General features: G+C 29.6%; 1 protein-coding gene across 1 annotated transcript in view; it reads right to left on the bottom strand.

The window, feature by feature from the left end:
* The window catches only part of Atg2 (Autophagy-related 2), a 173,078-nt gene that overhangs the window by 118,939 nt on the left and 30,154 nt on the right, over nt 1-23,985 (bottom strand). Inside the window, exons 6-12 of the mRNA XM_075367443.1 lie at nt 21,222-21,359; nt 19,288-19,400; nt 16,905-17,068; nt 15,401-15,551; nt 11,753-11,826; nt 8,589-8,859; nt 849-1,008 (exon numbers count right to left, since the gene is read on the bottom strand). Of these exons, the coding sequence (XP_075223558.1) occupies nt 849-1,008; nt 8,589-8,859; nt 11,753-11,826; nt 15,401-15,551; nt 16,905-17,068; nt 19,288-19,400; nt 21,222-21,359 (1,071 nt within the window). The remainder of the gene's footprint in view (nt 1-848; nt 1,009-8,588; nt 8,860-11,752; nt 11,827-15,400; nt 15,552-16,904; nt 17,069-19,287; nt 19,401-21,221; nt 21,360-23,985) is intronic.

Consider the following 23,985-nt stretch of genomic DNA (forward strand, 5'->3'; position numbering starts at 1 on the left):
TTAAAAGCCTTGATCTTATCTTTTACCTTTTCCCCCAGTGCCCATGTTTCTCTAACATACAAAAGTATACTCCAAACATACATTTTAGCAAGCTCTTCCTTAGGTTCAGATTTATGTTACTGCAGAGGTTTTTCTTTCTAAAAAAAAAGCCTTCCTTTGCCATTACAATTCTTATCTTAAGCTCTTCTCTTATTTACTCTAGTATTCAGTTAGTACTATCCTGAGATATCTGTATCTTCTTACTTGCTCAATTTTTTCTTCTGCTGTTCCAACATCCATATCTTCCCTTTCATTCACCTTCAAAACTTTTGTTTTCCTCATATTTATTTTCATCCTACACTCCTTCATCGCTACTTCAAATGTTTTTATTACTCCTTATTCCTTGTAATGTCTGAGTATCTTTGCTACAATCAGCAGATCATCATCAACAAATCTAACACAATTTATATTTCTTTCACCTATGCTTACTCCTTTCTGGACACTCAATATTTCTTTCAACATTTCGTCGACAAAAAAAAAAAATCAGTGGGTGAACAGCAGCTTTGCCTCTCTCCTCTGCCTAATTCTAACCAGTTTGTGAGATTCTCATTTATTTTCACATCTGTGTTTTGCTTCATATACAATTCTCTGATCAGTCTCCTATCCTTCCAATCAATACTCATTTCTTTCAGAATATCAAATAACTTTTCCCACTGTACTCTGTCAAATATACAGTTGGTAGCACATATGGTAAATTACAAAATCTTCCTTCACTGTCCCCTCTTTAAAGTATTTAACTAACTAAATTTTATAATCCAGAGATGTTTACAATAAGGGATGGAGTTATACAATGGCAAAAATTTGCTTACCTCAACATATTCCACCGTACTCTCTTCATCTGAATTAGGGGATTTTTCAATAAGACACTCTAACACTTCTACACTAGCAGCAGTAACAACAGCACTAACTAGTTTTGTGGTGGAAGTCGTTTTTTCATCACCTTCTATAATAACAGGAGCAGCTAATAATCTGTAATCACATACTTTCATTATTTGTAATTTTTTATTTATACATTAGTTATAAAAAAAGTTTTTTTTATATATAATTTCTGAAATGCACTTATACAAGTTAAACCCTTAATAGATATTTTGCGTAAGTGGTAATGCAGGTCAGAAAGACATCTACTCTATAAAAATGTTTTAAACAGTGATCAAAAAATATTTCATTATTTTTACATTTATATAACTGAATATAATATTAATCACTTAAAACTTTTCTTTAAGGACTAATTTTATATAAGAGAACATTTTCACTGTATTCTATAACAAGCAAAACTATTTGTTTTGTAAAATAAATTCATATACAGTCGAATCTCTATATAACAAATCTTAATGTTACAAAAACCTCAACTTAATTAATTTTTTTACTTCACTGTGACATTTAAATAAAACTGTATATAAATTACCTCTATTTATTCATACCTCTATATAACAAAACTGTGACATACTGGATATTAATATAAGTATGTAGTAAACATACAGTAATTCATACGAAATGGTTTTTTTTAAATATGACATAAAATTTAGTTAGTATTTTGGACATATCTGTGAGTTTGAGATAATTATTCTTTTGATTTCTGTATTGTACCTATACAACACAAAGTATTCTTAACAATAGTCAAGAATGACAGATTATTTTTATTGAATTAGTAAAGGAAAATCCACAAGATTCTCTTATAACTCATTAATAATAAGATTCTAACAAAGGATTTAAACACATGTTTTGCAGTTACTGTCTGCCTATACATTAAAGTAGCGGAATTTCCCGAACTTCATTAAATAACGCAGAGCACTAAAATTACTGTACAAACTTTTATTCATTTATCTATAGTATGTAGACATAACAAATAAAATTCTTAGAAAACATTTAACACTTACTCCTTCTGTTATTCAAAGCATACATACAGTTCAGCAATAATTTTTCCTAGGATAAATTCAGTTGGTCTCTGTCTTTGGATTATATTATTCGTGTTATACAGTAATGTTCTATACTGTTTCTTTAGTATGCCATATACAATGTCAAAACTGAAGTGCTTTAGTGTTTCAGAAAAAATTAGCAATACACAAAATTGACAAAGTGTTAAAAAAAAGATATCACAAATATTTGGAATTATCCCAGTTCATTGTCAACAAATTAAAAATAAAGAAGTGTTATTACAAGAACTAGACCATTATAAAGAAAATCTAGGGAGAAAAAGATTAATAGGTATGATGACATTGACAAAGCCATTTTAAAATGGTTGACAGTGATGTGCGAAAAAATGCTTCCATTATCCAGGATATTAATTAAAGAAAAAGCCCAGGAATTTTGAGCCACATTACAACACAAAGATTTCCAGGCCAGCAATGGGTGGTTGAAGTTTAAAAAAAGACATTGTATTATTCATAAAGTAATTTTTAGAGAAAGTGCAAGTCACTTATGCCATAAGTGAAAGTTGGAAGCATACTGTGTTAAAACCAATTTTAGAAGAATACCCGCAAAAAGAAATTTTCAATGTGGACAAGACAGGTCTATTTTTCTAATGTTTACTCAATACTTTTATAAAATTTTTACAAAATGGTCCGTGCTTTCGTGGTAAACTAAGAATTACCACATTAATGGCTGCAAAAATGCTAGGGACTGAAAAAATTAAAATGTTGGTAATCAGCAAAAGTAAAACTCCACATCGTTTTCGAGGGGTCAACTAGAGGTAAACTACACATTTAACAAAAAGGCATGTATGACTACTGACATTTTTACAGATTGGGTAAAAAATGCTGGACAAACAACTACCAGACAAAAAAATAAATTATATTTTTTATTGATAATTGTACGGGCACATCCTCAAGACAATTTCATATTATGTTCGTATTTTTCCCACCAAACTTAATGTCAATTACACAACCAATGCATCAGGCAGTAATTAAAAATCTTAAGTTGTACTACCAAAAAAGAATCCTGAAAAAAAATGTTATCATTGTAGAGAACGAAACTGCCCCTGTTATTATTGTTGACCTCCGGGGGTGCATTTCTGAATTACCAAAAGTATGGATTAATGATGTCAGTGATGAAACAATATTCCATTGTTTTTAAAAAGCTGGTTTCAGTACCATCACAACAGAACGGAATGAAGATGATATGACACTAGTGCAGTAAAAAGTCACTGGAATTCCCTCAGCTTATTGTTTCCGAGTTTCCAGACTATGACAACATACGACCCTCGTACTTCATAGTGTTAGTAAGTCCTCTGAAGTGGTAAAAGAAGAAGATTATGAAAATTGTGAAAACCAACAGGCGGAGAGAAAACCTACTGATGATGAGATTATCTCATTTAAAACAATTACGCTTGGACTACAGCTCAAGGATGAAGTATGAATGTTTAAATAAGTGTGAAAAGTTTTTTGAACATAGGACCTTATTCAAATACAGAAAACAATAGAAAATTACTCAATTTTTCAAGTAATAAATTAATATTGTATTAAACATTATTTACTGTAAACATTACCTAACAATATCTATCAAAAACTAAGGAATGCAGTAGGATTAGTGGTTTTTTAATCAATTTAAAATAAAGTTAATGTATTTATATTTTGTGTTATTGTTGTGAAAAATAAATTGTGTTAGTGTATGTGCTAGAAATAAAAATAGAGTGTGTTAACCTACAACTGAGTGCAACAAGCTTTTAAGTATACCTTACATCCATTCTAAGTACAAAGTAAGTCCTTTCCTGAGATACATACTTTTCATACAGTACATACAATGTATTAGATTAATATGTAATGCAGGACATAAAAAATAAAACTGTACTGTAACTGTACTAAATTTTAATTCATCATAAAATGGGATAAAACATTCATAAAAAATTAGACTGGGAATTCTTATTACATCTATATAATGAAGAGCTCTATTTAACAAATTTTTTCCAGGATTCTCAACTTCAATATATAGAGGTTTGACTGTATATATATTTAAATTCTATTATATGAACCACCAGTACAAAATAGAGAGATAGATACATATTTTCCCTTATTTTTTTTTTAATTAAGAGATGTTTTATAATTTAATTTATAAAGATATAAATATAATTCAATATGTGATCTGTACTGGGAAAAGGAACCTCTTGTCGGAAACTGTTATTTACAAATACAGGAGAATGAACTAGTACGTGAAAAACATAGATTTTCTGTTTTTAGCTGTATCCAATATTGTGATTTCTTTCTGTTTCATTTAAACTAGATTGTGGTTAAAATTATTTTGCTAGAGTAAATGTGTTTAATTATTTAACGAATGCCATGTTTTTGAAAAGGGATCTGTTGTCGGCAATACTAAATCACCATAACAACAACCAGTCCCTTTTTGTAATCAAGTAAAAACATTTTTTTCTTTAATTTTGACAACATTGAATGGTATAAATGTTAATTCAATTTTATTTCAACTTATTTAATTACAGTATTTTCAATTAAATAGTTTTGTAATGAAGAATTTTCAAATGCTAATTTCAGGTGGCTGACCTGTTGTATGTACAAATCGTGCCATGTGTGTTTTGAATGCATTGGGAAGGATGGAAAAGAGTTCCAAATCTTATTAAATACCTTCATTTTGAATTTAACGAAGAATGGATAGGAAAGATATCTTATAAAACTGAATTAGATTGAGTAGAAACCTTGCATGTCATTACTGACAAAATAAAATCACCGATACTTGTCTTCAAGAAATGACTGCCATTGGCTTGAGCAAAGAACATAAACCGTACTTAAAATATAAACCGTATGAAAATATAAGACAATACTGTAAAAAGCAATTTAAAGACAAACTGTGCGGATCAGTAGGAGGAGGAAAATGAAAATCTGCAAGAACCTACAACACAGAAACGGAAGCGAAGAAAGAAGCAAAAGTAATTTTTCGATTTTGGTTTATTAAAAAAAATATTATACAAGTTATCTTAAGTATAAAATTAATATAAAAAAATTAAAATTTAAAAAAAATTAAAATTTTAAAATATAAAAAACTGATTATGTGCAACCTGCCCTGATAATTGATTACTGAACTTAAGTTTGTGATAGTCTGACAATTGTCATAACTTTTAATTGGTTAAGTCATTTTTTATTATTTTACAATGTTCTTAGTGTGTATCACAAGAAAAGCATCAAAATATTCCAAAACAGTAGACACTATCACAACAGAATCATCTTTAACACTCATTTAAAGTACAAAAACTGTTATTAAACAGATTACCTTTTCTCAAAACCAGAGTTTTTTAAATGCCTGAATAAATTTAATGTAAGTTAACAATTAAATGATGCAGTATTATGAATTTGGTATCAAATTATTCAGAATTTTATGCTCTTTCAAATAAGCATGATGTAAAAAATTGCTCAGTTTGAGACAAGGGATCCCCCTTTTACCTATCTGTGTCACATACATATATAATATGAATATTAAAAAGATTATATAATATACAGTATATATTTGTAGTTTTGGACAGTAAAATTGACATATATGCTTTTATATTATTTCACGGCTGTAATTAGTCTGGTAGCAGAGAGATTTACACTACCCACTTATGGATAATCATTACATTTACCATACACTTTGCCTTTCCATTTGAAATGAGGTAGATGGTTGTTTGATTGAAAATTAACTTAAATCGGAACACGAAACACTACCTTAAAAAGATACTGTGACAAGTTAGTCGTTATACTTTACCGTATTTTAAATATTATAGTAATATATATATGGAATTAAAAATAAACGGTTTGGAATATCAAACAGAAAAAAGGAACAGAACAAAATCCATTTTGGTAGGTAACTTGTACTGTAGCAAACATGATGTAAATGGAAACAAATGGCAACACAAAGATCCAAATAAAACTGAATTGAAATTTTCAATCAATGAATATATAATAAATATTTCACATCTCATACAGGAGAAAAATAAAGTTATCACTTTAACAATAGAAAAAGTGGTATTTTGACTGTTAATTGTACAGTTGTATTAGTTCATAAGAATAGTTAGGAAAAAAAAAGTGGAATAAATAAGTTTAAATCAGCCCCTTAAAATTTTTGTTTTATTTTGCCACAAAATAAAACATTTCCTAAGTAACATTTGGCCTAGGCTTTTCCTGAATGTGGATTTCTCAAAAGCAGTTTTCCCATGAAATATGTTTTTTCACGTAAAGCATAGTCGAGTTTTCAGAAATTCATACTTCTACATTAAAATCTATTTAGTAAATGCAGTAAACTCAAAATTTACAAATTTTTAAGTAGTTTTGTAAAATAAATTACACCAATAATTTGTAACTAAATATAGCAGAATAAATTTTACAGCTTAAATTTGTATTATTTATAAAAAAAATTAGCATTTACCTACAGGTTAATATTACTCTTTTATCTTTTTCTTTTGTTAAAAACATTTATAGAACTTTGCTTTATCAGAAAACATAATCAATTATAGAGTTTAAAACAAGTTAACCTATAAGGTAAACATTTACCATTTAATATAAAAAAACGTTTTTATTATAATACTTCTAATACATTCTGACAAAACAAATATCTCTGCAAAACAGAAAACACAGGAAAGGATTAAGCACTTTGTAAATGATAATTATTTTTTAAGTATAATTATATTTCGCTGCCAACAGAATAATTAAACTAGACTATTTATTCCTTTTTGTTAAGTATTAACATTCCCTTATTTATTTTTAATATGCAATTCTCCAATATATTTTGTACCAAAATATTTATAACATCCTCAGACATCTATTTTGTATATTCTAATTTTTGTCATCCTTAATATTTTTCATTCTTTACAATTCATTCTCATACAAATAAAAAATTAACTAGCCATAAAGAGTACATGATGTGGGTAGAACAAAATTTCAATTTTTTATAAATATTGTATGATTCCATAAAATATACATCAATATTTTTTTTTTCGCTTCAAAGTGTTCAACTTTATGGTGCATTAACTGATATTTTACGTAAATACAATATTTACGAGGAAACAAATTACTTAAGTGAATAAAGGCAATCATTTCTCAAAAACTGCTTAGTAAATAAGTATTCTAGAAATAGTAGTAGATAGACATAATAAAATCATACTATATTGTACTTCATTCCTGAAAGAAAAATAGATTGCTAACAATGCATGCACATGAATTCAATACATTACCTTTTTAAATGATATATAAAACATGTATTTAGATGCAAAATAACCAAAATAAGTTAAAAAAAAACCTCTACAAAATGTAATAAATAGCTACTGGTACAAATGTAATGGCTATTAGTATAAATCTTATTACTGTTGCTTGTACGATTAATAATGTGTAGATGACATAGAAGAGAATTCTGGGTTTATTACAAGTACGTAACATCTTAACCCTTAGTCCTCAACTGTCACATAAGCGCACTGTCACTGTCTAGTTTTACTCAAGTGTCAGGTGATAACTGCGCACATATTTGAACTACAATAACTCGACTGCAGAGGTAGCTCTAACTTTCATTAAAACACCAATTTGTGCTCCTCTCTTTTGGCTATCGTTTGAAATAATTAAAAAACTTTTGTATTAGTACGGCGATGAAATTACTATTTCTTAGGCTACATGAGTCCACTTCTTAATCTAAATGTTTGTTCTGTTTTTGTTTACATTCTCATGATGGCTTCTTGTTCACATGTTCTACATGATGATATTATTAATGCAGTTCTTGACAGTAACAGTTTTAGTTCTTCATCTTTGTGAACAGATAAACATTTAGAATGAATTAACGAAATTGTGATAGAGGTAGGGGACAGAAGTGATGGTGATGGATCGAGTATTTTAAATAAATGGAATGTGTACTCCAATGGATTTAACTGGTTTTTCTAAATTTCTGTATACTCTGGTTCAAGGACCACAAAACAACTGTACTGAATCCTTAAAATAACGCTAAAGCCTCTGCCGTTTATAGTAACAGAAAAGCTAAAAGGGGAAAAAAGGAAATTTTCTTCTGTAACACGTGCACCCGTAAGCCTGGTCTTCACCAGAGGAGTGTTTTGAAAATTATCATACCCTAAAAAACACAAATAAGATAAAAACTATTTAAAATACCAGTTATATATAAAAATAACATAAATAATTGCACAAATTAATATTAAAAATAAAAGATTAATATTGACATACCACAGTAAATGATAAATTTAGAAATTATGTACATACGAGTAGATAGGTAGGCAAAGTATAAAAAAATTTGAAAGCTACAGGTTATCTTATTTTTCAAAAACTGTGCATAATCATAACTTTATGTTGTATTTTAAATAAATCACTTTCACAGTGGTTTCTGACTAGGTTCCACTTTAAAGGGTTAGGTGAGATCAAACTATTGTATTTGTCACAAATTATAAATAATTCAGATGAATAATACAGGTGAAAAACAAAACATATTTTGTTTGTATAGTGCAATGAGATCAATGAAGATCTATATTTTTAGAAATGTTAAGAGGCTAACGTTTTCTTTTTTTCTTTACTAACAAAACTATAAAAATCAGTAATACTAAAATAACATACTTTTATTAATTAAAATAAAAATCCTACCTAATATGACTATGTTGACAGGCTCTGACAAATACTTCTTTAGCTGAATTAAAATCTCTATTTACACAACCTACAGCTGATGTTAATCCAACAGTTTGAAAGAAATTTTTAGCAATCATTGACATATCGGCGACTGACCCAGGAGCTAGTAAATTGGTGTCAGGAGATGTGGTCATAATATCTTCATGAAGTAATATAAAAACTACACTTCCTATACTAATGTGAAACGAACTCACTTCAGCATTTGGATCACTATCACCTGATGAACTACCTGTTCAACAAAATAACACATTCACCTTTACTATAAATACAACAGTGCAAAGAAATTGTACAATGATTTTTATTTTCATAAAATATAATATAGATATACTAAAATATATGTAAAATCAGGAAGTATTAACACACAGCTGTACTTTACTTATAGGTACAATTGGGACATGGGCAAAATTGTGAAGTAACCTGACTATTCTCATATGCAGATAATCTATTTCTGTAGCCACCCCTTTCCGTTATCCCTGATTCATCTCCCACATTATTCATTGAATGGGCGCAGCCAACTGTTACATTCCCTATGCTAATACCAGGATCTATATAAATAGTACATCCGTGGTATCTTATAAGGAGGCACTTGTGGACTGTTTTCTGTCTGAAGGCTTTTCAGCAAGCCTAATGGCTGAAGTGCTTATTATATACAGTAAGGTCTCCTAATCTCTCCCAATAATCAATGCTGACAAAAGTAATCAATGCCAACAGTAAGCGTAGAATTAAGAGAAAATTCACTACTGCCATTGAAAGTAACTTCAACATAGGCAATAAATTGCTGTACACAAATAACTTAATTATTTATGCAAGTTACACCTTAAAATGCCATAAAAACACAAACATAACGGTTTTAATTTTGAATATAAATCAGATCATATTAAAAAATATACGATTGTAAATTGTGCCATTTTTAACTTGTTTTCATACAGTTAATCAAATTTTAGCAGTATAATGTTTAAATGTGATTTCACCTATTTCAAAACCCACAGTGAGCAAATTTTAATAACTTTAATGACTTATTACTATGCTTATAAAGTTAGTTTAATGTAAACTGAAGATTTTTGAGATTGTGTCCCATTTGAGTTATTTCAGTTTGAATGAAGCCAATATAATGAAAATTACAGTACTTAGAAAATAAATTAAGGATATGACTCCTACATCTTAAGACTTTTTCAGCAATTCCATACAGTCTCTATACAAAAAAAAATTTGAAGGTTGAGTTTCTAATTCTTTCCAAAAATATTGTTTAGTTCCAAAGTTGAGGTCGTGTTTACACAACTTAAATATTCAAATAGTTTTTTGACTTTTCACAAGCCAATAAATATATGGTCTAGACATAAAATGTCATAAGATTTATGCAGATTAATAAGGTTTTTGTTTAAACTTTATATCTTTAAAAACAAGAAAGTTATTAAAGTTTACAGGAACGTTAAAACAGAGCAAAATTGGCTGATGCATCTACACAAAATGGTTCCTCAAATATGAACCACCTTAAAAATAAATAACTCCCATTTTCAATTCTAAAACTGGTAAGAATCGATAAAAAATAAATAAATTTTAAGATATTAGGTGATTTGAACTTTGTACTTTCAGTCTGAACTTAGTACTGCAGATAAAAGTTTTCTAAATAATAGTCTATTCAATCTTCATTAGCTGAAATACCATTGTGTTCCTACAGATGTCAGTAATTTTCAATAATAAGTTGAGAAAAAACTTAAAAGCGTTCAAAATTATATTTTCTAAAACTGTTGGGTCTATAAGCATTCTATTGAAATAAAAGAGTAATTACAATGAAACTTACACTCCCTGCTAGGATCAAACACATTCAAAAATATTATTTACTTCTTTTCTTGATAAATGAATCCTGAGTGAATAAATAAGAGAAAAATTATTTTTCTAGGAGTAAACAAGACTCTCAGTGACTATTTTTAAGTTAAGTACAAATTTACAATGGTAAATAAGATTAAAAGTTTCTCTAAAATTAAATAAGTTAATTCAACAAATAACACACAAGGAAATTTAATCTATATTCTAGGAAGGACTATGGGGCCTGCCTAAACCAAATGTTACTTCAGCCATTAATACATTGTGCCATCCTGGACAAGTCCAATAGCAGCCACCACCCCACTGCTGACAAGATCTAACGGGATATAACAGCTTTACAAGTATCAATATAAATAACAAGGTCTAAACTCAAATTGGTGGAAAATGAATGATCATGGGTAAAGAAAACTGATAGATAATCTAATCATAAAGAACCTGCAGTAAAAAATAAACACACCCAGAGGATACCTCAAAGGATATCTATAAACAATAGGCATCCCCAATAAATGAGAGATTAAGCACCCATACCCTGGAAAGGAGCAACAAATTACTAGTAAGCACAAATCACTGTTTTTGCAAATGGTCTGCTTATGAAGCCTGTTCTGTCTTTTCTCTAAATGAATGATCATGGCAAACAGTATCCATGATATTGGTTAAGATAATCTGAACAAAGGCAGATGTCTACAGGTGAATAACTGCCTCTGAGTATCCCTGGAACAGATCCCTGGCCCCAAGGTCAAGGTTAAAATAAAATGGAGGATCCCTATGAGTTAGGGCCTTGGAGGTGCGGATGGAGACCAGACACAAGGGGTACTGTGAAAATACTGTAAGGTGGACCTACCCCATGTTGTAGAGGGAGAGGTTTTAGTGGCCAGGCCTGCAAGGAAGAGTCCCACACTACTATGGGATATGAAACCACATGATGCCTATAAAGGTTTCCCCTCTGATGACACAAAAAAAGGAAAAGAAAAAGGTTTCCTAAAACCTTCACTTATTTCTAGAATCTTGTGGCACATAGAAACACTTTTAACTATACGCCATTCAGCCAGAGCCCTCATTGAATGTGCAAAAGAAAATAATGGGTTAGATATGTTTAATTTTGTATGATATGCAAAGATACTATGAAGAAAAGGTGTTACAAGCAATGTATAAAAATTTTTTACTAAATACTTTCAGATTTCATCTACATGCAATAATTATTTCACATAATTAAATGTTGAATGTAATAAATGAAATTAAAATTGGATAATAACATAATAATATACTGACAAATACAAATTAACTGGCTTCATACATACCTTTTCTTTTACTTTTACTTCTAGTAGGTGTAGTGGACTGAGATGGAGTAAAGTAAGTTTCACTAGGTGATTTACTAAAACAAAAAAGGTGAAATTCAAAGATCAAAACCATATTAATAAAATTAAATATATTGCTTTCTTATTAAAAATAAAACAACTTTTACTTACTAACCAATCAAATTCATATATATTATAGAACACAAAAAAAAAATTATTAATAAATAATTAATAAAATTTAATTTACATCAGTTCATAAATTAAAGATTTAGATTACATCACTTTATCTGAATCTGGTTTTACACATGAAATGTTCTGCTGAAAGTTAAAATAAAAAAAAATACAAGTCCAGTATAACTTATCTATCATGTACATAACACTATTCTCAACTCTCCTAGACAGTTTTCTAAAGCTACAATGTCAAAATAATTAATTTTTTATCTAAGAGCAGATAAATGTATAATCATATATAAACGCAAATAATAAATATTACCTTTTACTCATAAAAGGTTTAAATTAATTTTAATCCATTAATACAGAGTCTAAAAACAGAAAACTTATTCAATTTTACTTCTATGTTAAACAAGTCAGATGTAATGTTAAACAGATTTATACATTTTTATACAATGTATACTGTTTAAAAACTTCATTTATTTATACAGAGATAAAATTACATCAAAATTGTTGAGTGTTACTTAAAACACGTAGTTCAGTACATTTACAAGGTCTGTAAATAAAGTAATGAGACTAGTTTTTTTTTTTTTTTGAAGCCAAAGTTGACAATAATACTATAAGGTGACTAGTAAACATATGGTTATATGAACAGCTGATTTATATTAGGTATTAATATTTTTAGTCAGCTGTTGTCACGTGAGATGTAAACAAACTTTTCGTGAAACGAGTTTTTGTTGTGCGTTACAAAAATGAGTGATACTAATTATCAGCAACATTGTGCAATCAAGTTTTGTGTTAAACTCTGTGAGAATGCTACTGAAACGTTTTCATAATTGAAAAAGGTGTATGGAGATGACGCTTTGTCATGAACCGAAGTTTTTAGGTGGTTTAAAGCATTTTCAGATGGCCGGGAATCAGTTACAGACGATCCACACTCAGGAAGACTGTTAACATCAAAAAGTGATGAAAATGTTGAGGGAATCAGATACTTGATACGGTGCCATTGGCAATTAACTGTCAGAATGATTACAGAACAATTGAATTTGAACCGTACCACAGTCTATCAAATTTTTACAAATGAATTGGACACGAAAAAGGTTTGTGCAAAATTGGCCCCAAAAAACCTCACTGCTGAACAGAAAAACAACAGGGTGAAAGTATGCTGCGATCTTCTACAGCGAATTGAAACACTGATCCTGATTTTCTAAAAAATATTATTGCTGGTGATGAATCTTGGATATTTGAGTACGACCCAGAAACAAAATGCCAGAGCAAGGAGTGGCAACACTTCAAACTCACCATGTCCCAAAAAATCAAAAATGAGCAAATCAAAACCATGCTAATTTGTTTCTTCGATAGTAATGACATTGTCCATAAGGAGTTTTTTCCTACAGGACAGACCATACATCAATATGTTTACGAGGAATTTTTGAAAAACTGTGAAAAAGAGTTGCTTGCGTGAGACCATCAAAGATAATTGATACTGCATCATGACAATGTACCTTGTCACACTGCACTCTTAATTAATGAGTTTTTGGCAAAGAAAAACATTCCTGTAGTTACTCAACCACCTTATTCACCTGATTTGAGACCCTGCGACTTTTTCCTGTTCCCAACTTTAAACACCTAAAAGGAAACCATTTTCAAACAGTAGAAAACATAAAAAAACCCTTAATCCACTATCTGAAGGATATACCAGTTTTGAGTCCCAACTGCTATGAAGAATGAGAAAACCATTTGAAGAGTTGCATGACTTCCCAAGGGAACTATTTCAAATGTGGCAGAGACCATGTATAATTGAATATTAAATAAAAGGATTTTCTGAACCAGTCTCATTACTTTTTTGCAGACCTTGTACAACAATTTTTATTTTCCATACTAAATGATGTTTACATTAAAACTTTAAATGTTTTTTAATATTATGAAAATAATTTTCCATACATAAAAGTTAATAAAATGATAATTCAAATCAAAATATCTTTAAAAATGTTTAAATCTGTAATATAAGTGTAACAAAAATATTGGCTACACTGATCAAAATATAACAAACATAACTAACATAAATTTTATGAAGATCACTTCAGTGAAAAGTAGCTAGAAGTACAGGAAATATCATACCATTTCCCAAATCCATTTTTTAATACAAATTACAAAAATAAGGATGCATCTCTAAAATATCATTCTCTAACAAAGAGATTATAGTAGTCATTTATTAGTTTCAAATTATTTCTTAGAAATATCAATACTAAATTTAAGACACCAAAATAAACTATACACAAACTAAACAAATAATTCAATAAATTCTAAATTAATGAATAGAATGGAAATTCTAAAATAATAGTGTGCACTGAATAGCAAGCAAAAAAAAACTGTTAACATGATCATAATCTGTGGCAACTTGAAATGCTAATAAAGAAATGTATTTTCACAGCCTTGACAATATGTACAGCTTTAGAAAGACTATGGCAGTTATTAAAAATAGCATTAATGACTAGTGTGGGAAATTCAAACCAACAACTGTAATGAATTATGAAAACAAAATTACAAAAGTATAAGCAGTTGTGTGGCATGAATAATTATCAGGATGTAAATGAATGACACAATAAACAGAAATTAATGATAAATGTAGTGAATAAATTCTTTTCTTAATTTAATTTCTTTAATCAAAATTATATCACTTCTAATTTTTCTGTTGATACAAAATTGCAAAATGGTGCTATTAGTAAATTGTCAATGTCAATGTTAAGCCCCGGTATCCTAAAAAAGCACAATTTGGATTGCAGATTTCTTTTATCTAACAAAATAGATCAAGCCAACAAATATAGAGCGAAGTACACAGTTGTTTCCAGAAATAATATTTTATCTCACATGTTACACAATGAAATAGAAAAAGGTCAAGCCATCAATTGAGTCAGAAACTTTTAATATATTACTTGGCTGCTCTACCTTTTTTTTTTCGTCTTCAGTCATTTGACTGGTTTGATGCAGCTCTCCAAGATTCCCTATCTAGTGCTAGTCGTTTCATTTCAGTATACCCTCTACATCCTACATCCACAACAATTTGTTTTACATACTCCAAACGTGGCCTGCCTACACAATTTTTCCCTTCTACCTGTCCTTCCAATATTAAAGCGACTATTCCAGGATGCCTTAGTATGTGGCCTATAAGTCTGTCTCTTCTTTTAACTATATTTTTCCAAATGCTTCTTTCTTCATCTATTTGCCGCAATACTTCTTCATTTGTCACTTTATCCACCCATCTGATTTTTAACATTCTCCTATAGCACCACATTTCAAAAGCTTCTAATCTTTTCTTCTCAGATACTCCGATTGTCCAAGTTTCACTTCCATATAAAGCGACACTCCAAACATACACTTTCAAACTGCTCTACCAACTGAATATATTTATTGTATCATAATTCGTGTAGAAACCATTGATCATAAATCAAAATTAATTTATAAAAAAACATGGATTACCTTAAATATGTAGCACTACTAGAATTTGATGTAACTGAACCTTCTAAACTGGTGGCATCAGAAAAAATACTGTCACTAAGACGTCTTGAGTCAGTTGTAGAATTTTTATTTCTTACACCTTTTGCTGGCTGGAATTCATCATCACTTTCATCTAAGGAATTAAATACAAAATTAAATTTATTTACTAAATTCTTCATGCATAAACTAATTTCATGATTCTATTGCTGAAATTCACCTGGCAATAATTTCCTTAAAATAAAAGAATGATGTTTATGCAAAAATCTATAAGAAAAGACCGCTTTCTTAGAATGACATCTTTATATGAAAATGATAAATCTATTAGCGATCACAAAAACTTATACAAAGTAATAAGCAAAATTAAAAAATGAAACAACTACCCAAAGTGTCAAGCCAAACTAATACATAAACAAATAGTACATAATTAACATAAAAGGGAGGGCAATAACTGATAAAAAAAAATTGATAACTAAAAAAGAATATAAATATAATTTTAGTTTCAATTAATCTGCACAAAAGATTTAATTTATATTGTAAATATAAATTACACAATTATCTGTATGATTATATTTATGAATATTAATCATTAAGAAATATAAAAATAATGCAATGATATATTTTCTAACTTTAATGATTATAGAAATCAGTTTTAAGCATGGCTTCAACCTTAAGATTTAATCCTTACCTTAATTTCCCCTTTATTCTGATTTTCTCACCTGCTAATTCTAGAATGCTCTCCTGAAGTGTTAAAAATTTATCAAGATATTAGGTTACAATTTGATCCAGGACTATTTAGGGAAACTTATAGATGCTTCCTTAGAGGTTAGCTCACGATAGTTTACAGAAACTACCTCCACAGAAACTTAAAAAAAAAAAACTCTAGTTCCCACCTGCCCAACTCCAAATGAATTTGTAGTATCTAGTAAGCTAAAGAATAGATTGCATATTAAGGTAGGTCATCTACAGATAGAAAGATTCAAAATTACACAGCAGTAAAGAATCTAATATAACCTTCATTTCTGCTCAAAGAGTAAAATGAGGCTATATTGAAATTCTTGAAGCCCAAATTAACAGGCAAAAATTTGGTCATCTGCCGGTATTGTAAATACACTTTATAACACAATAAGTCCTTTAATTTTACCAAGCTCCAATTTCAATTTACTTCTTACTTTAATGATTATGACATGAGATTTTGTACCAAAGCCTGATATAACAACAGGTTCAGACTGCATGTCCATGGGTGATACACATCTTATTAGCATTTCTGATAAAAGAGTGGAAGTCTTTTTATAATCATTATTTAATAATATTCCTTGCTATCTTTGAACAAATGATAAAGACGTTGAAGGAAGGGGGAAAAATAAAAACAAATAAACAATGTAGAATTGAAAATACAGATTATTTACAGATAAGGATTATTTTACAGCTAATGTTCTTCATTTTATAAAACCATTTAAATAAAAAAATTATGAAAATAAGAACTGACCACCACCCATTGGTGCGGTAGACCAGCCTTGCATACACTGCAACCCTTTATTTCCTCTTAAATTTGTATTTGCAGGATGTAATTGATGCATTAATTGCTGTTCAATACGTTGAAAATCATAAATATCCATAGGTTTATGAGAAGTTCTAGGTTGAGTTAACAGACTGTAAAAAAAACAAATCAAAATGACTAAAATTAAGATAAAATAAATTTTCTTCATAATCTTTATAAGTTCTGTTTCCAAAAGAAAAATCATGGCTATAAAAATAATTTTGATAAGTGAAGTATTTAAGAGGGAGATTTTTGTGAGCAGGGATTTATATAAGTATTCACTAATAATTACTGTGTCATGACAAATCATAAAATTAATCTGTTAACTACTTTTACAAATATAAATAACTAATTTTTTTTATGGCTTTTTTTAATTCAATCTTTTGTTTATATTTATAAATATAATTATTCTTTCTTTACTGTAATATATTTTGATTATTATTTAATTCCATTATATCAAACTATATTTATACTTTCTAAGCTATTACATAATGTATATTTATTTTGGAAAAAGAATTCACTAAATTTTTCAAATCTGAAAATTAATATGCACTATATATCAGTTAACATTTCCTTAGTAGTTCAGTTGCATCCTCACGTTTTTCCTGTTTGTATTCTTTCACAATCAATACATTCAGTTATAACAATTATATTTATCCAACAATTCAGGTTATTGTAACATAAATGTTATTAAGTGTTAACAAGAAACAATTACCTTTTACCACCGTCAAAAAATTCAATAATTTTATGAATGTATTATATATATAACTGCATTATATACTTTTTGAATTTGAATTTTTAAAGTAATTTTGAATGCACATTTTTCAGAACTGTTTTATTAAATACTTCTGTAATAAAGAATTTCTATTCACATATGTCATTTTAAAGTGTCTTTGACCATATGATGAAAAGCCTACTTTTATTTATTTAAAAAAAAATTTCAACAGGTCTATTGACCTACTGATAACATTAATATGAATGATGCATAATTGAGAGCTGGATTACAAGAAGCATATTTACCTATTATCATAAAGAATGGTAAAAAATTTCTCTATCGTTTACAATACGTGAATTACTATTGAGAAATGCATGGGAATTAAAAATTCTTACTGACAAAAGATAGAGACCCAATTAAAATATGCAGAAATCTTGAACTGATGAATTTTTTAATGTGATATACAACCAAGAAGATGAAAAAAAATCATTCCACTCCAGAAAAGAGGTGGAACAAGGTCTACCACTAATCATCAAATTTAGAAAAGAGTATTTAGATAAATTTTTTTTACAAATGCTAAGTTTAATTTCTTTGACAGAGTGTAGAAATAAGCTAAAAAAACACAGAAAAGTGTTTTGAATAAAATGAGGCAATATCATCAACAGCGAGAATTTTTAAATTCTATAAAGCAAGTGGATAGAGATTCGTCTGAAAATTTTAACAATGAAAATTTCATTCAAATTGATCAACTATTCATACATTAGATTATAACACACACACACACACACACACACACACACACACACACACACACACACACACACACACACCACATACCCACATACATTATACATAGTTTCCCTAAGGCGAACAGGTTAAAAGTTGTACGCTCCATTTGGCTTCCCATAACTTTCCACCTACTGAAAGGCAAGAGAGAATTCATTATTACAACTGATTAAACATTATGTGCTCAGAAGTTTAAGAAAAGAAAATATCTCAGAAGTGGATAGTCAGATTTTATCATAAAATCTCTTCATCAACTGGGTTAAAAAAATGTTACACCTTTATTAGAGTTTTTTTAAAGTAAATCATTTTAAGAAACCTATTTTAGAGTTCTGATTCTGAAGGCTGTTTTCTTATATAACTAATAAAATATGAAACCGTTACATAGATTCTTTAAAATTTGAAATATTTATCCAAGTTTTATGGATCAGCCAAATAAAAAATGATTAAGTTTAAAAGTTTACTTTTATAATTTCTTAAATTTTTTATATCATACCTCCACACACAAGAGAGGGATATGGGATACACTCTGCCAGCTTCATCAATCAGTGTTACAAATTAAACACTGAAGTAATGAGGTGTTACCTCACCTAATATAAAGATTTCTTTATATATTTATTATTACATGGAGGACACAATAGAGATCTTTTTCCTAAAAATGTATTCATCCATTTACAGTATTCCGTAATTTGATAGTTAATTAATTTTGCTGAACAGCTACAAATTCATTTAGTCCAGTTTTTTATTTACCTAACTACTACAGTATATTGAACTACAATACTTTTTTTAAGCATTGTTACTAAAAGTAATTGAAGGCATTATTTTCATATTTACCTAGTATCTTCAGAAGTAGCAGATTCAAAACCACTTGCTAATTCAGAAAGCAAATGCAGCTGCCTGGGAGATGAGAAAATAATAAGAGAGCCCAGATTTAATTCAAACTCCACCTATAAAAAGAATTAATTACCATAATTATAAATTGCATTATATACAATAAGAAATATGAAGTAAGGAACTTTGTTCCTTAGTTTTTATTCAATGATTCTTTATTGTAAAATTAATGCAATAGCTCACAACCAAAATATAAAATAAAAAAAAATAACAAAAAACCACTTCACTTCACTTCATTAACCCTCGTGATCAGTATCAGTATCAAGTCCCATTCTCCTTGTAACACATGTTTCCAGAACCAATTCTGGAAACGTGTTACAAGGAGGGATCTGTTTGGTAAAATTTAAACGAGTTTTACCAAACAGATCCCTGTCTTATATTTTCATCCAATACATTTGAAAAATTTACAGTGTATTTATAAAGTTTAGATTATATGTGTTTTAAAATAAGTAAACAGTTGACTATAAGTTAAAACAGATTAACCAAGATATCAAAACAATTTTTCTATCACATATAATATACTTGGCTGAATATATAAAGGTAGTTTACACTAATGATTAAATTGCTAATGACAGAGTACTAACACAAAATGTTAAGCATTTATTAAACTATGTAACATTGTCGTTAACATTTTGTTAATAACATGTTGTTAGTAACAATATATTTTTGACTAGATCCCTATCAGACTATCAAACATTGTTGAAAACATATATTATAAAAGTCAATAACAGACAATAAAGTTGGTAAACAGTGACTTAATTTGTTGGGCACTGATGTTTATTTTAAATTTCTATTAGATAAAATTTGCTGAAACTGAGACACTGACCTCAACACACTGGCTACATTTGTAAAGCATGTACAAACATTTATTCTTGTATATGACATGGTGAGTCATGTGCTTTTCTCCTGTTGATTTCCCTTCCATGCAGCAAGTGTATTTTTTGTCTATCCTCCTTGATTATTTTTTTTGGCATATTGAACAATTCTTAAGATTATATTCTGACAAAAGAATTAAATTTGCACCCGATCTAGGCGAGTGGTACTATAATATTTGAATATAAAATTTACCAATAGTTTTATCAATGTCAGACGGGTAGCATTAGAAGAGGCAAAAACTTAAAAGATACTAGTACCCAATAACACATGAAAATTACATGCATTAAAAAAAATACCACAGTCAACAGTTAATGTGCAAGTTCACAAAGTAAAAAAAAATTGACTTCTGGATGGAATATTTGGCCAATATTTGATTGGGTGAACCAGACACATTCTACTTTATTTTTATAATCTAAAAATAGTTCAAACTGGTTTGCCATTAAGTGCATTGGTTCCACTTATGATTATAATTTTCCTATAAATATGGAGAATCAATTTCTGAAGTAAAGCGACTGATCCAATTAAATCTACTCTTGCTTCAGCTACTGAATATATAATTGAGCCATAGTTGAAATAATCAAATTTGATATACTAGTTAGTACATCAAATTTCATTCACAATGTAATAAAGAAGGTACTTTTTGAATGTAGTTCAATAGTATTTTTAATGCATTATAGTCTCATTATTCAAGAGTCAAACAATCTAAGACCTCAAAAAAAATTATAAACCCACACCAGTTTCCCTAAAATGGAATCTGCAGAAAGCTAATAAACAAGAAGTAACAGTAAGCCCAGACCACTCATCACTGCACTAACAATCACATAAGTTAATAGTACTTATTTCCTGAACACACTTCATATATAAGTATGATAAAAGTGAGATGACTCTGTATAGCTACTATACGTCAAGAGTTAAATAATGTTAACTAACTTTGATGACCAATTTTAAAACTAATAAAATTGAACATTTCAGAAAAAAATAATCAAAAAACTTAATATTACCTTAGGTCCAAGTACAGCCACTCCTTGTTTTAATTTGACTCTAATCTCTTGTCGACCAGCCAATCTGCTAACCATAACCCTGTTATTAATATCACTTTTGGCAGTAACAAAATCCATACCTAAATCTGGATGATCATTCTGCAAAATTAAAGCATAAATTTTATTTTTAAATTTATCTTAGTTCAGAGTTAAAGATTTAATAATAAGAATATAATTAAAATACCATAATCCAATGCTGTTTAAAACAAATACAATGATACTTTAGTAACTAAAATTTATAATACTAATTATTGCCAGCATGCAGTCAAAAAGAATTACAATATTAAGTAAAACTTATGTTAAGAGATCATTTTTACTTTTCATGACAGTTCTATTTTCAGCAAGCAAGTAAGATGAGGTTGCAATTATGGGCTACAATTTAGAACTACTTTTTTAATTTTAATCTGCGAGATCTTTTTCTAAAACTTTAACAATCCTTAAAGAAAACGGAAAAACAAGTTCACAAGCAGACTGTTTAACATTTAGGAAAGAATATTCCAGTGAAAATTTTTATTTCTTGATTTAATGTCAAACACATACTAGGAGAAAACAAAAAAAGTTTCAATAAGAGGGGGGAGGTAGTATGAACCCATTTGAAATTTCAAATAAATGTTTCTTATAAAAATAATTAGAATCTGAGTTATGATATTCTTTCTTATATTTCTGTTGAAATTAGATATTTTTGTATGAGGTCTCCCTTACGCACTATACACTTTAATATAACCTACATTATCTTACAAATTACAACTTGCAATAAAAAATATAATGTAATTAAACTATTATACTACACAGGCTATACTTATACTACCCTGCGACCTGAACTGAGAACATAAAATCTGACTTCAGCCTAAGATTACATATTGGATTACAGATGTTTTCTATTATTCTCTTTCCATATTAAATACTAGAAGGGGTAACTGAAAGGCACATGGCAACACAATGGGAAATAAAAGCAACAAATGCTGCCATCTTATGGTTTTATTTCCCTAATACTAATATTTCAGAACTTCTTGACCCATGGCCTCTCATTTTCTGCAAGTCAAAAACCGGTGGCTTTTGAGTAATAAATGGAACTTAGTTATTCTGCTTTATGGTTCATTCTTGATGCCAGGCGTCAGTCAGGTTGAATTCTTCCTCTGTGGTAGCAATTGCTGTTTTGGCTTTCTAGATGAAAGGCAACCATGATTAGATCCTCAATGTCCTCATGTATTGGTAGGTTTTGATTGTCTATAATCTTCTTGTACTCTCTTGTAAGAGAATTCATACAGCCCAAATTTGGGGGTGGTATGTGGCTCAGTACTAGGAGCCATTCACAAGAGTAAACCTGATAACCCTGGCAATCATTCTCATAGTGTTGAGCATCAATTCTATAAACATAAGGGCTGTTAAGCCACACTGCCGCACAATATTCTCCAGCCAAGAGGATGAGGTTCAGAGCTGATATGCACAAAGTGGAAGCCGATGCTCCCCATGTTATTCCACAGAGCTTATGTATAATATTGTTTCTCATTTTAAATTTCTCTGCAGTTTTCATTAGGTGCTCCTTAAATGAAAGGAGTGGCGCAAGTACCAACCCTTGTGGTAGGCCATTCTTGAGTTTCCTTGGTGAGCTAATATCGGATCCCATGATAACTTTGAACAGTCTGTCGTTCAGAATGTTATTAAGCAGGCAAGCCATTAATTTGCATGGGATTAAACAGAGGACCTTACAAATCATGCCTTCTCTACAGACAGTGTCATAAGTGGCTGATAAATTAATGAATGCAGCAGAGGTTTTAATAAGATTTCTTTGGAACCCTGCTTCAATGTACTTTGTGAGCGAGACAACTTGGTCGGTGCAACTTCGTTTTGGCCTAAAGCCTGCTCATTCAATCAACATAACATCAAATACTCTCAGACAGATTCTGTTATCGATAAGCCTTTCTAGTAATTTATATGTCACTGACAGCAATGCTATAGGCCGACTATGCTGTAGGTTATACTTCTGATTTTAACTACAACATTATGAATTTCATTGCCTGTGGAGGTGGAGATGAGAGTGGCATTTTCTATATCGTGTCTAATGTAAGTAGCGACACTGTATGCATTATGGTATGTAGCACCAAGTAAGTCATATTCAGGTATTTTGCCCCTTTTCTGTAATTGTTTCTCAGTGTTATAATGTGTTTCCTGGATTGTGACTAGATCAACATTGTCGTTCTTCAGTAGTCTTGATAAATAATCTCATAGTATTCAACCACTATGACTGATGAGAGCACCAAAAGAAGGGGGATGAATCAATCAACATGATCTTCACATCACACAACGTATTGCAACCCACGTAAGCATACTGAAAGATAAAGTAGGTTAATTATTGCCCAACTGGGGTACTATAAAATCTGCACGGTGGGTATCAAGCAAACTCACAAAAAAGAACAAACAACAATGAAAGGAATGTTAACAGCTTCCGTAAACGTGGATGGACTGTAAATTCCTTATGATCACAAAGACTTTAACAATACTTAGGAGACACCTGAGTCACTTTCAATAATCCATGGAGCCAATAATCCAGCTACACAATAATGTTCAGCCACATATATAGCACGCAACCAGTCTCTAGTGAAGCTGAAATTTGAGCCTACTCCATACCCTTCATCCTCACCAGATTTGGCACCCTGCAATTTTCACTTTTTTGTGAAATTAAAGAGGGATACTAAAAGTATTCATTTCATCATCTGTGGTGTGC

The sequence above is a fragment of the Lycorma delicatula genome, chromosome 5 (assembly GCF_047948215.1).
Source record: "Lycorma delicatula isolate Av1 chromosome 5, ASM4794821v1, whole genome shotgun sequence".
NCBI classification, from domain to species: domain Eukaryota; kingdom Metazoa; phylum Arthropoda; class Insecta; order Hemiptera; family Fulgoridae; genus Lycorma; species Lycorma delicatula.